The 12,793-nt window shown below is 42.4% G+C and overlaps 1 protein-coding gene across 6 annotated transcripts in view; it reads left to right on the top strand.

Moving 5' to 3' along the window:
- The window catches only part of CACNB4 (calcium voltage-gated channel auxiliary subunit beta 4), a 113,720-nt gene that overhangs the window by 70,571 nt on the left and 30,356 nt on the right, over positions 1-12,793 (top strand). For 5 of the 6 annotated variants that reach the window (XR_012629536.1, XR_012629535.1, XM_074873852.1 and 2 more), the window contains 3 exons: positions 7,050-7,169; positions 7,515-7,637; positions 11,611-11,741. Coding sequence is in view for 4 of the 6 variants with exons in the window: in XM_074873852.1 (XP_074729953.1) it covers positions 7,050-7,169; positions 7,515-7,637; positions 11,611-11,741 (374 nt within the window). In the remaining 2 variants the exon portion in view is untranslated. Of the gene's footprint in view, positions 1-7,049; positions 7,170-7,514; positions 7,638-11,608; positions 11,742-12,793 lie in introns of those variants that run through there. The other variant, XM_074873855.1, reaches the window with a different exon arrangement.

Genomic DNA, 12,793 nt, shown 5'->3' with positions numbered 1-12,793 from the left:
CACGGTATTGTCCCTCTGCTCCGGGGTACGTAGGAGTCTGGAGTTCCTCCCAACCTGGGCAGTTCTGATTCTGCCATGCAGTGGCAACACAGTGCAGCAGAATCAACGTGGAACAAATCGCAGTGTAAGACAAGTTTCCGTATCAGTGTATCGGTCTGTAAATGTAAATTTTTCTTTTACTGATTATTACATAAGTGGCAGGCTTCCTGTGCAGCAGGATTTCTGTGCACTAGCCCTCAGTCGGGATTTTGCTGGCTGTCCCCAACCTCGCAAAGACAAGAATGTGACAATGCAGGCTGAGTGTGAGAAACAGCATGTAGGAGAAAGTCACATTGTGCTTTACAAGGCCACGTTTGTCTGTTTTCCAGTATAAAACAGCTAAACAACAATGAACAGTCTTGTTTTGTACAGTATTGCTCTCTCAGACCTCCATTGTGTTGTATGTGCATTCACACCCTTGGATGTCTGCTAGAAAATTTTTAGTTGGGGTGCTGGGCAGTTTAAAAGCACTGGAGCGACCTGTGGTTCAGCTCTTCGGTCAGCTGTGTAACCTCGATTTCAGCATCAGGACGGGATCTTCAGGGTCTTTGGGGCCCTCGCATACTATGTCTTGCAGGTGGTGAAACTGCATTTGAGCATCCAAAAACCTGTGGGGAAGCTTGAGGGTACCAAGTGGGATTCCTGTGGCGGGGAGGAACTAGGAGGAGGCACAGGAGGAGAGACAGGCAGAGGTGAGGACAGGATGGGACAGGAGTGTGATCTGTTTTCCCCTGAAGTATTTCATGCTGTCCCTAGCTCTGATATTACTCAAACTCCAGCAAACCATTCAAAATAATTGGCTGCCTTGAGGTGTGCTGCCAGTCCGGATACTTTGTCATTTTAAAATGCTACAGATTTTCAAAGTGAGCTCTCTCTGTTCTGGCAAAGACGTTTTTCACGTTCTCAGCTGAAAACAACGTCTGCCTATGCCTGCAGATCCTAGGGCTTTCTTCTTCAGTGGCATATATGCTTTATTAAGCATAGCGATTGCCATGTGTGCTCAGCGGCTGCTTATTCCTGGAGAGCGCGATGCGCTCCCACCGCCCAGAGCTAGTCCTGCTGCGGGAGAAGGATGCCTACAATTAGACAATGCTGCCCTGTTGTCTTGCTTAATGGGTGAGGCAGAAGGTTTTTCTCTGAGCAGGGTATGTTTTCAGAAATGCTTTCTGGGTTGTGATGGACTCTGCAGCACCCTAAATCTTTTCAAAAGAGGCTGCTTGTCATCTGGCTTATTGGAGCTCCTAATGGATGGATGCTTTAATTGCACAAGCTATATGACAAAGCATTACAAGTTATGGCTGGATAGAGAGCAATTCAGACCTGTATATTTATGGCAGTTGGAAAAATATTTGCAACCTCACTGAAGTCTTTCTTTTTTCCCCCCTTCTGAAACCGTAACAGCTGAAGGTTGATATTTTCTTCTGCTCTTTTCTTCAGCAAGCAGGAAGGCTGGACCTGGCTCCTGCTCTTTGTAGTGTCCAGCAAGAGGATGCGTGTGAACTTTTCCTCCTTAAACAGGCTGGAGCGTAGAGATACCGTGTTCACTAGGGATGTTGTGTTACTCTCTCCAGTCATCCAGCCACGTCAGCACACATCTTTCAGCAATCTCAAGTGTAAGATCAGTCAGTGAGCACAGGGACAGATGATTTACCATTATTTTATAGTTGCTGAATAAACAGACCCACTGTTCTTTCTGCTTTACCCTTTTTTCCCTAGCATTTTTGGGATGGCTTCAAACCTCAGTGTTTTTGTCAAAGCTGAATTATACTAATTGATGAGGGAGGAAAATGAATGAGGGAGAAAATAAATAATAAATTGCAAGAAAAATGAATTGACAGAAACCCAAAGTAAAAAGGCTGTGAAATAAGAAACGAGTCTTTCATTGCCTTGAATAATATAATTATCTAGCAAAGCCTGTTCCCTTCAAATTGTCAAATCTGGTGTGCACTTGAACTCATTGCATATGCTCCCACTTCACCAAGTTCCTCTGTCTCCTAGGGGGTTGTGAGGTTGAGTAACAGCATGATAATTGGTCCTTGAATACTGTGTGCAAATGTGAAACTGCGGACATATGCAATACACCCCAAATTATCAGCTTGCTGCTCTAAGCCATATGAAAATAAAGAAATTAAAGGGTCTTTTTGGTAAAGTTCTGGTGTACATAAAAAGATGGGGAATGCCTTCTTTCCTTTCTTCTCTCACTTCCCTAAGATTACTGCCATAATTTGGTTTTCATTGTGTGGTCAGGCAGTCAGTTATACTTTCCCAGCTGTGAGAAGAGCACAGGTGCATCATAGTATTTAATATCACCACATCTATTGCAGTTTCAACAAATATAAGCTGTCAGTCCAGAACTTTATTGCACTTGGTGCTGTACAGGCATGAGGGTTCGTGTTGGCTTGTTGCACAATATTCTATCAATGTTGCACAATACTGCTGTCAATATTCTGATGTTCAATCAAAAATTTTAAACAGAACCAAAAATGAAATACAAGAAGTGTTGCTTTGTCTGCGCAGTGTTTTAAAAAATAGTCAAAAGCTGGACTTCTGAGGATATAATAAGGGTTATTTTTAATTTATGGAGTGCTTGTGTTAAGTAGTTCCCAGAAGCCTTACTCAGATGCTGAGGCCCATTTTGTGAGAAGTCGCTGCTGCCAGAAGCCCACTGTAACTCCACGGGCGTTTTGGCTGGGGAATACAGAGTGCAGAAATCGAGGGTGGTGCTAACAGAAGCACAAGAGGTGACCGGGATGGCAGCAAGGTGGCTTCTGAGGGTGCACGTGCATACCCGACAGGCCTTGTAGTCTTGCTCAGTGTGGGGCAGCGGTGGAGCTGAGAAAAGTAAACCTCAGTCTTGCCTGGTCTCCGGCTCTGACTGATGTGGACACTCACAGAATCACAGAATCATCTCGGTTGGAAAGGACCTTGAAGCTCCTCCAGTCCAACCATGAACCTCACACTGACCATTCCCAACTCCACCAGATCCCTCAGCGCTGGGTCAACCCGACTCTTCAACCCCTCCAGGGATGGGGACTCCCCCCCTGCCCTGGGCAGCCCATTCCAACGCCCAACAACCCCTTCTGCAAAGAAATACTTCCTAAGAGCCAGTCTGACCCTGCCCTGGCACAGCTTGAGGCCATTCCCTCTTATCCTGGCACTTGTTCCTTGATTCAAGAGACTCATCCCCCCTCTCTGCACCCTCCTTTCAGGTAGTTGTAGAGGGCGATGAGGTCTCCCCTCAGCCTCCTCTTCTCCAGACTAAACCCCCCAAGTTCCCTCAGCTGCTCCTCGTAAGGAGCTCCTCGCATTGCTCGGCCCGTGTTTACGGGACATTCCAGACCACTCGTTTTCATTACCTTGGACTGCTTTTCCTGTCCATCTTGCCACTATTTGTGGAATCCTGCCTTGTTTTCAGTGTGGTGCTGCAGTTCAGCATCGTGTGAGTCCCAGTCCTGGAGCTGCATCTTTCCGATAAGCCCCTCGCTATTTGGCATAACCTGCAAGAGAAGAGATCATGCGGATGTGATTGTACCAACCCATATCATTTGGCATACAGGCAGTGATTAGCATTGAGGAGCAGCCTGGGGTAGCCTTGCAGCATCAGCTGCTTTGGTTAAGACTACTTTGTTCTGACAGCATTAAATAGGTCAGTGCTCAAAAATACACCGCTAAAAGCCAGTATGGGAAAGTGTGTATTCAGCACAGGTATCTGTTTCTATTAAATTGCCTTCCAGAGCCACACTGAATCATATCCAGAGGACTTGAATAAATATATAGACGTGAACCTGCGCATGTTTTGTTCACCGTTTCCCCATACAGATGATTTCTCCAATCCACCTACATGTGTGGTGCTGCTATCTGTCCTGTCAGCAATGTGTTCTGTGCCTTGTTCCCGTACACCTTTTGGTACCTAGAAAATTAAGGGGGAAATGACACGGTCAGGGAGCACGTGGGTGAGGAAGTGTCTGCTGCTCTCGATGACAGCAGTAGTGGCTTTGTGTCAGGCTTCGGGCATGCCAGGATGTGGTAGGACGAAAATCTTGGAAAGAAGCCCATTCCTACTGCAGGATATTATTTGTATGTATTATTATGCCTTTTGATTTATTATTTGGAGAGTGTGATTACTTTCCCTTCTTCCTTTCAGCTGCTATTGAAGCTTTGTTGTCTGTAAGTAAAAAATGTGATGATCAGCAGCTATAAAGCATTTTGTATCTTCAGAGCGTTTAGTGGACAGTAAACGATAAGTTCTTCTTCTCTTCCACAAAGTTGGTCTGTCTTTGCAACTTCTGGTCTTTTTTTTTTTTTCTTTTCTTTTTTTCTTTTTTACCTTTCTCCCCTGTTTCTCCCATTTCTCCCCCCTTTCTTTTCCTTTTTTTTTTTCACTGCTTTGAACAATGCAGGCTCTGGCGTGGAGGACAGGCTATATATAATTTTAGGACTATATTTGACCACATAAATTCAGTCTCCCACTGATAGACTTCCCCTTCAGTTGCTGAACAGATGTGGGTTGGAGCAGTTGACTGGGCAGGGGGTTTCCTGCTGCCCGTTTCACCTAGGTGTGGTGAGTTGACACGCTTTGTGCGCTCACTTTTGATCAGGGGAGAAATGTTCTCATGCCTCTGGTGGTGATGTATTTGGTAGCTGAAGTTTTCATCTTGCCCCCAAGATGGGGAGAGAGGAATAACTGGCAGCCGCTGAGCAGCCCGGGAGGTGTCTTTGGTGTGCGCCCAGCCAAGTGCTGGTGAGTTCCCTGGTCTCTGCTACATCCCGAAGGAAGCAGAAGGAAGAGCAGCATGTCTCGCTTCTGGGCTAGGAAGTGCTTGTGCTGCTGCCAGCAGCTAATGCTGGTTTGTCAGCCTCTTGATGTTAGCCTTGTTCCAGCTCAGGACCCCAAACACGTGTGTGTCTGCAGACAGCCGGCTCACCTTGGGGTGTGTGGTGGCTGGCTGTCCTGGAAAGGGCTTTTTCTGGCCTCTTAAGATCATAAGCTGTGTGTTAGCTCATGTTGGGTGAATCCTGTTCCTGACATAGAGGAAATGTGCCCTCCCTGGTGACAGTAGCATGCTTACGGCCAAGTTATGAGTATATGACAAGGAGAGAGCATATGCTCCTCAGTGGTTCATCGCCACTCTTCTAATGGATGTGTATTCACATCAATATTTAAGAATATGTTACTTTACATGGAGAGTAGGAATATTGACTTCTATGTAGATTACCTAGAATACGTGTCCCAGTGCTGCAGGATATAAATCGATTTAAGCAGAAAAAATTGAAAGACATAATGCTGTAGAATGACTCTTTTGGAACACGTATAGAGTTACAGATTTTTAGAGCTACATAGAGGTATAAATATAGAGATATATAAGATATATGTTGCTAGAAATGTGATGACTTGGAAATTATTTGTTATACTGGTTATAGAATACGATACAGCATATGTAGTCTGGCACATGACTCCCTTCCCTTATTTAAAAACAGAAATAGTGTCTCTTAGCAGTGGTCATACGTTGCTGTATATTCCTCCTACCAAGTACAGACCTGGGGCTGGATCCTTCCTCAGCTCTGCATTATCCTGATCCTTTTGAAGTCCTCTTTTTTTGTGATAGTCTTTTTGTGTAGTTATTTTTCCTAAGACATGCAAAATCTATAGTTTTAAAAGTTAGACTACAATGCAATCTATATGGAGCAGTTTATGCTAAACTTTATATACCGCCCTTTATAGCAGGCATTCCCAGCCAGTGCAGAGTGTTGGGCTGGGGAGGGTGACACGCAGAGCTGGGAGCAGGATAACGACCCAAACACCAATTAGTCAAATGCTGTACTGAACAGAACAGGATCCTTCAAGGCTGGAGTCTGGCTTAAGCAAAGGCCATCATTCACCAGACAGACGTATTAATTTATTAGTAAAAATTCCATTTGCTTGGGAAATGGCTCAGTAAGGGACATATATTTCCCTTGAGTGGAAAGTTAGAGCTAGACTTGAGGATTTTGAAATCTTTGTAGGAAAAAGTAGTGAAAATTTACTTCACCTTTTGCCTGAATGCCCAGTTGCACATACCTCCCTCAGTGGTGCTCTCGAAGTCCAGGTTTGAGTCCTAGTCTTGCTAGACTTCTGGCTCAAGCCTGTGTTTGAGGTTTGGAGAAAGGTGGACTGGTATTTTGGATTCATCACGAGTAAGCATTCCCTTTACCTTACCTTACCTGTTTTGCAAGATTAAACCCCTGTCTTTCAGTTGACTCCACGCAAACATAAAGACCAGCTGTGTAGGACGCTGGAGTCAGGTTGCTTTATAAAAGGAAGAGAGGAGCCACTGCATGCTTCAGATGTTGCCGGGTATCCTGAAAAACATCCCAGACAAAAAAAATCTTAACTGGCGGTGCCTGATTTCCTCCCTCATAGACTGTTGTATTCTGCTTTTGCTCATGTGTGCTGTTTTCGTTTCATATCATTGTATAGCTTTTGTGTTGCCCTGGTGAGTAGCTTTTAATAATGTGACTTTTGCCACTTTCTCCCTCCTGAAGCACAGAACAAAGCTTTATGTGAGTGGCACCCACAGCAGGGAGGGAAGTACTTACACAATGGTCTTGTATTTACAGGGAGGGGTGATTCTAACCAAGCTTTATAATACCTTAATTATATTTGATATGACCTAGCCCTTGACAGTCTTGAATCTAAGGTTGTCAAACAGGATTTAGAGATTATAAAGATTTCTGGATAGTGCCCACAGCTGAGCTGTATTTCACTGTGTCGGTAAGAAAGTGGAGAGATTCTCTGAAAGTGGGGAGAGAGGTTTTTCTTGGGATTTTTGTCTTTAGCTTAGTGCGCCTGATCGGTAAAGCCAGGTTATTTCTCTGCTAAATTCTGTGGAATTTTTGTGCTAGCAACAATATGTAAAAGCCACTCAAAGAAACTAGGAAACAAATATTTTAAAAGTATTTTATGAATCTGACTGGGGAGAGGGTTTCTGTTTCTTCCATATGTTTTCTTAGTGACATGAATTTCATTTCAGGGCTCAGCAGATTCGTACACAAGCAGACCCTCAGACTCTGATGTCTCTTTGGAAGAAGATAGGGAAGCAATCCGCCAAGAAAGAGAACAACAAGCAGCTATACAACTTGAAAGGGCAAAGGTGTGTTCTTTTCAACTTTAGTAATAACTAAGTTATGTGGCATTTATCTTTTGCCTAGTGTTAAAATTGATACTGTTGGTTTATAGTGATGATGCCAGCTTTTGAAATAGCTTGGCAATTGAGTCAAGTTATCTGCAGACAAGATGTTTGGGGGAAGATAGTGTAAATACTCTCGTATAAATGGGGATCTTCTCTAGGGAGCTGAACTCTGCGGGCTTGTGTGAAATTATTAGGTCTGAATTTTGATGTATTCGGCAAATGTCCTCTGCTAGGTTTTTGGTAATTTGATACAATTCTTGATTCAGAAAAGTTGCCACTGTTTGTGATGTGTGTTTCTCTTTGTAGTCCAAACCAGTAGCATTTGCTGTTAAGACTAATGTGAGTTACTGTGGAGCTCTGGATGAAGATGTTCCTGTCCCGAGCACTGCCATCTCTTTTGATGCCAAGGACTTCCTACACATTAAAGAGGTAAAACCACAAAGTCATAAAAGGGAATGTGAAAAGGAGTCTTCATACATGCCAAGGACTACGATGTGAAAAGTCGAGGCTGAGCCATTCCAGATTAAAAAGAGAGCCAAGAGCTGAGTGGAGGCAGGAGAGCACAGCACAACCATCTGATTAGTGATGATGTGGTGGTACTTCAGCCTTTTTAGGGTTCCAGCACCCTGGGGTGATTATTTTGCGCTTTTTTAACACTTGACATTACTGACTTATTGTTGGCTTTTCATGCCGCAGGAAGGAAATAGCATCTTGTTATGTTTTACATCCCCTTCAACATGGTAGATTCAGATTCTTTTCATCAAATGAGGTTTGTGATGGATCAGAGATTATGTAATGGAAAGGGATTCTATTGGTCGGAAAGTAGAGTAGCACCAGGTTACACCAGGTCTTCATAAAGCACCAAATAGGCTTGTAAGGGAGGAAATAAGACTTGGAATAATACAATAAGAAAAGAAAATATTGAAGAGGACAGATACAAAAATAAGAAAAAAGGAATGGAAATAAATGGGCCCTGAGTATGGCTTTGGTAGAGAAAAATACATTTTATTGCATGTTGAGCATATTTTCTGCAATTCTTCGTCTGAAGTGAGCCCTCCAAATTTGCATAAACCCCTGTTGTTTTGTAGATTTTCTACATAGGCTTGCAGCTTGCAAAAACATTTTTGCATCTCTGCATTCTGGGTTTATTTTAGGGTGTTCAGTACTCATTTGTCTCTTTCTTTGAACATGTGTCCTTCATCGCTTCAGAGCACCGATCTCCCTTAGTCTGAGCACATTTGGGAGGAAAACACCTGCTTCTGCACCTCTAGAGACAGAGATTGGTGGCAGAACAGGGGGGTTTGCTTTAAATTCTTTTTCCCTGAGAAGGACACAGGAGAGGCAGTTGATTCCCTGGTTCCATTTTCTCAATTTGCTGCAAAGAGGTGGAAGTTTGATTTGGATTTTTTTGTTTGATTATTTTGTGTGCTGCTTTTTTTTAAAATATTCGTGTGGAACAGTGCTTAAAGCCCCTGCTGAGGAAGTGGAGCACTGAATCTCCTATCTCTGCATGCAGGATTGCTTGCCTCTCCTCTTGGTTCCCCAGGAACGTGCTCTGTTCTGTCTAGCACCACACCTCAACTCCCTCGATGTACGCCACTTCCTAAACCTGCTTCGTGTCAGGAAAAGGACGTTTGCTGGCACTCACAGTCGAATGCAGACAGCTGCATCCATTACAGCACTCAGATCCCCTTCTCAGCTGTCTTCCCTGATGTTTTCCCCCACACCAGAAATATACCCTACCCGACGTACTATTTTTCTAGTGTACGTTGTCCTGTGTAACGTTAGTTTGGGTAACTCTGCGCATCACCGTTAAAACAAATATTTGATCTTGGTTTTCCTAGGATGTGGCTACCTTTATTGTCAGGCCAGTGATTGAATTTAATATACTAAGCTCCTATTGTGCTGCCCTGTACATTTTTCCAGAGAATTGTCCAAAGTCTTGGCATTCTGTGAGTGTTCTTCCAAGATCTAAATGGCCAGGATCGCATGGCCCCTGAACTGTAAGCCATCTGCCTTACTGGTACCTGTCAGCTCTTCTAAGGGTTTGGCATAGTTTCTTTGTTAACGCTGAAATCTTCAGCTTGCCTGAAGCTGTGGCTGTAACTCTGTAGGATTTCAGGAATGGTTCCCCATGCTGGAACCTAGCTGCATGGAAGAAGGCTTTGCAGAATTTGTTTTTCAGTGTTTTTCTTGCTTGGGCTAGAACAAGCCTGGTTCCAGATTTTAGAATAGTGCTAAACTAGGTAAAGAAGCAAGGTCACCCTGCTGACAGGATGAAACATCAGCAGTAACTGATGAGTTGCTATATTGAGAATGTGTCCTGTATGTCTCATCGGTCTCCTACAAGACTATACATTATGTGCTTACTTAAAAGATGAAGTGACAACAATTACTGACAATGCAGAAGAAATCATGGGCATGGCAACCAATAGGAATGAACTGTAGTCCTCCCACATGCTGAATGCAAAGGATAACATATGGGAGGTAATGACCTAATGCAAATAGCCCAGGCGTTCCTTGCTGCATCGTTAGCATTTGTATTGTTCAGATATTCTCAGCATAACGCTGATTCTGATCTCCTATCTAGAGGCATCACTCAGCGGTCCATGACCTGCTAATGGAAGAAAGATTCCCATGTTCAAGCCATACATTTAGAACCAAAATAGAATGGGTAATGCTCATGGGACTCAGGTTTTACAGTGGTTGAAATCCATCAATTGATTTCACTGATTTACAACAGCAGAATGCTAGATCCTGAAGTATTTGTCTATTTTAAAGAATGTACAGAGTTCTGTTGGCTTAAGCAGAAGCAACATATTTAAAATTAAGCTTTGCTTACTGACATTGTCTGAATCGGGGTCATAATAGCATGAAGAATAGATACTTAAAAAGTTGAAATGGTAAAATAATGGAACCTCTTGCATAAATAACAGCTATATAAAGAGAAGAGGTTTTCAAGATGAGAGTATAAGGATGGCATTTCCCTTAGCTGTATATGTTAATATTTGTGTGTACATATGGGTTAAGAAAAAGGCTAATTTATTTTTCAAAGGTGCCGAGGCTCTTTATGTTTGAGTGACTTCAGTCAGGCATCGTTGTACCTTTGACAACTAGGACATAGTATTTATGTGCTTCTGCAAGAACTTAAGTACTTGAGAATATGGAGCCAAGAGAACTGATCATTTTTAAGACTGTGATAACTTTTTCCTCAAGGCATGCAAACAAAATTGGTACACTCGTGCTGGTCTTAATGACTTGAAAGTCGGTTGTCAAAAGTAATGTTTCTTTTGAACACTGAGGTGCCTAATGAAGCATAGCAGAGTATAAGGTTTTCAGATTTTTTTATTCAGAAGCGCTGCTGGCAGCCAACAACAACAAATCCTTTTCCACTACGACATCCGCTGATACCGCTTTTCATCTTTCCATCATTAAAGTTAGGCCAGACTTTCAATAATGCAGAAAAACGTATGTTACTAAAGGTTAATGATAAAATTAAATTTTATACTTTCAGGTATATATTAAAGTTTCTTCCTAAAAGTGATTTTTTTCTTCAACTGTCCTACATTTAAAAGTGTATGCCTCCAAAGAGTTCAGCTGCTGCTAGGCAGCGGCTCTGTAAAAGCCTCATTTGTATTAGAGCTCTGCCATAGCATTAACCAGGTATGGGTTTGGTTCGTTGCTGGAGCTGGTAAGTTTTCTATGTTGTCTCGGATAGGTTGCTCTGTCCTTAGTTCAGTTTCTAGAATGGTGTTTGTAGAGCTTCTCCATCACACAAGGTTTTTACAAAGGGCTAACATGTTAATAACATCTGTACAAGTACCTGGAAAGGAGGAAGGAAAAATGGCAGTGGTGGTGATGATGATCTTTGGTGTAGACCGTTAAATTTTACAAGGAACCAGTAATGGTGGTTTACAAGGTTTACAGAGACCATTAAATTTTATAAGGGACCAGTAATGGTTTACAAGGAACCTTGGTGGTGATCTGAAGATGTTATTTTTACATTTGACCGCTTTCTAAGGCTGCTGTGAGGTAGTTTGGTGGCCTTGGTTCACCAGAAATTGGTTCATCTCATTAAATCACCATCACACTCGTCACCTTAGTTGGTGACATCAGAGAAAAAGTCAGAGCAGGGTGTGTTGGGGCAGTTCAGAGATAAGCCAGTACTGCTGCAGATGACGCCGCTTTCCACTCTACAGCTGCAAAGAGGACATCAACCCTCCAAATACTGCCTCACACCTTTTCACTTCACTCACATTCACAGGGATTGTCCAGCATCCAGACATCAGTGTGAGTCGGGTTTTGTTGACCGGTATTGAGTTAAGGATTGTGGATAACAAAATAAGGGAGTTTCGGACATGGAGCATTTTGAACTGAAGCCAGTAACCTTTCTGTGTTCCAGAAATATAATAATGACTGGTGGATAGGAAGGCTGGTGAAGGAGGGCTGCGAGATTGGCTTTATTCCAAGCCCGCTTAGACTGGAGAATATCCGCATTCAACAGGAGCAGAAGAGAGGACGTTTCCATGGAGGGTAAGAATGCTGTAACCTTTTAAAATAATTTAAAATAATTTCTGACACCGGACAGTATTTTCAAAGGTCACTTGATTCTTTTTTATTGCAGTGCGTTTGGAGAGAGTGTTTGATTTGGGATTCCAAATGAAAATACATATTTGCAGAGAATAGACGTGTTAGATATTGATGATGAGAAACAACAAAAAACTGTATTGACTTTAGGAAAGATTAGTAATACAGTATGAGTGGTAATGACAGAAACGTCTGAAGGGCTAGAGGGTTTTACATCCCTGTGGGTTTAAGTCAACTGGGTGCTCAAAGACTGCCAGATTTTTTCCCCAACTATTACTTTCTTAAGGTTGTGGGGTTTTTCTTCCTTTTTTTCTTTCTGTCCATTTTGGCCAAAGCAAGACTTTTCAAACTTTATAGAGATGAGCTTTGTCATTGGACTTCTTTGATTCTTCTTCTTCCAGCCTGACCATTCTGTGTCTCCACACTGCTAGAGCTGGAGATTGCAAGTCCCTGTAAAAATATAAACATGGTCACAGGTCTAGGAAGTAAAACTGGTTTCTCATAGTCTTAGTTCAGTCACTGAAGTCACTCTTCTATTGGCTGAAAAGACAAAATACTTTTCCCTTTTTAAAAAAAAAATAATTACTTTATTACTAGCATATTATTCCCACTAATTGGAAGCAAAATTTAAAAGTTCACATAGATAACAAGGAGAACAAGATCTTTAGTACTGCAGAGTAAAGAGACGTGAGCCATTTGAATCTGGACCTAATAGATAGCAGTCAAAGGAGCATAATTTAGCCTCTATAGTACTGTCAGGGAATTGGCATACTAATATACTTAATCGGGGTCAGGAATCATTTCAAGTATAAACCATCTGGGAAAATGTTTTTAGAGTGATTGAACAGCATTAACTGTGCTTTTTCCAAATTGCTTTTATACTTTTGAAATAGCTTCAGAGGAAGCCAGCGTATCTCAATGTACAGAAGGAAGATTATCTAATTCAGAGAGATGGACACTAACAGAGCATTTAGGATACTGTTACAGATACAGCCTAT

The sequence above is a fragment of the Strix uralensis genome, chromosome 6 (assembly GCF_047716275.1).
Source record: "Strix uralensis isolate ZFMK-TIS-50842 chromosome 6, bStrUra1, whole genome shotgun sequence".
NCBI classification, from domain to species: Eukaryota; Metazoa; Chordata; class Aves; order Strigiformes; family Strigidae; genus Strix; species Strix uralensis.
The sequence above is the reverse complement of the archived record's forward strand: the minus strand, read 5'-3'. Positions and strand labels throughout refer to the sequence as shown.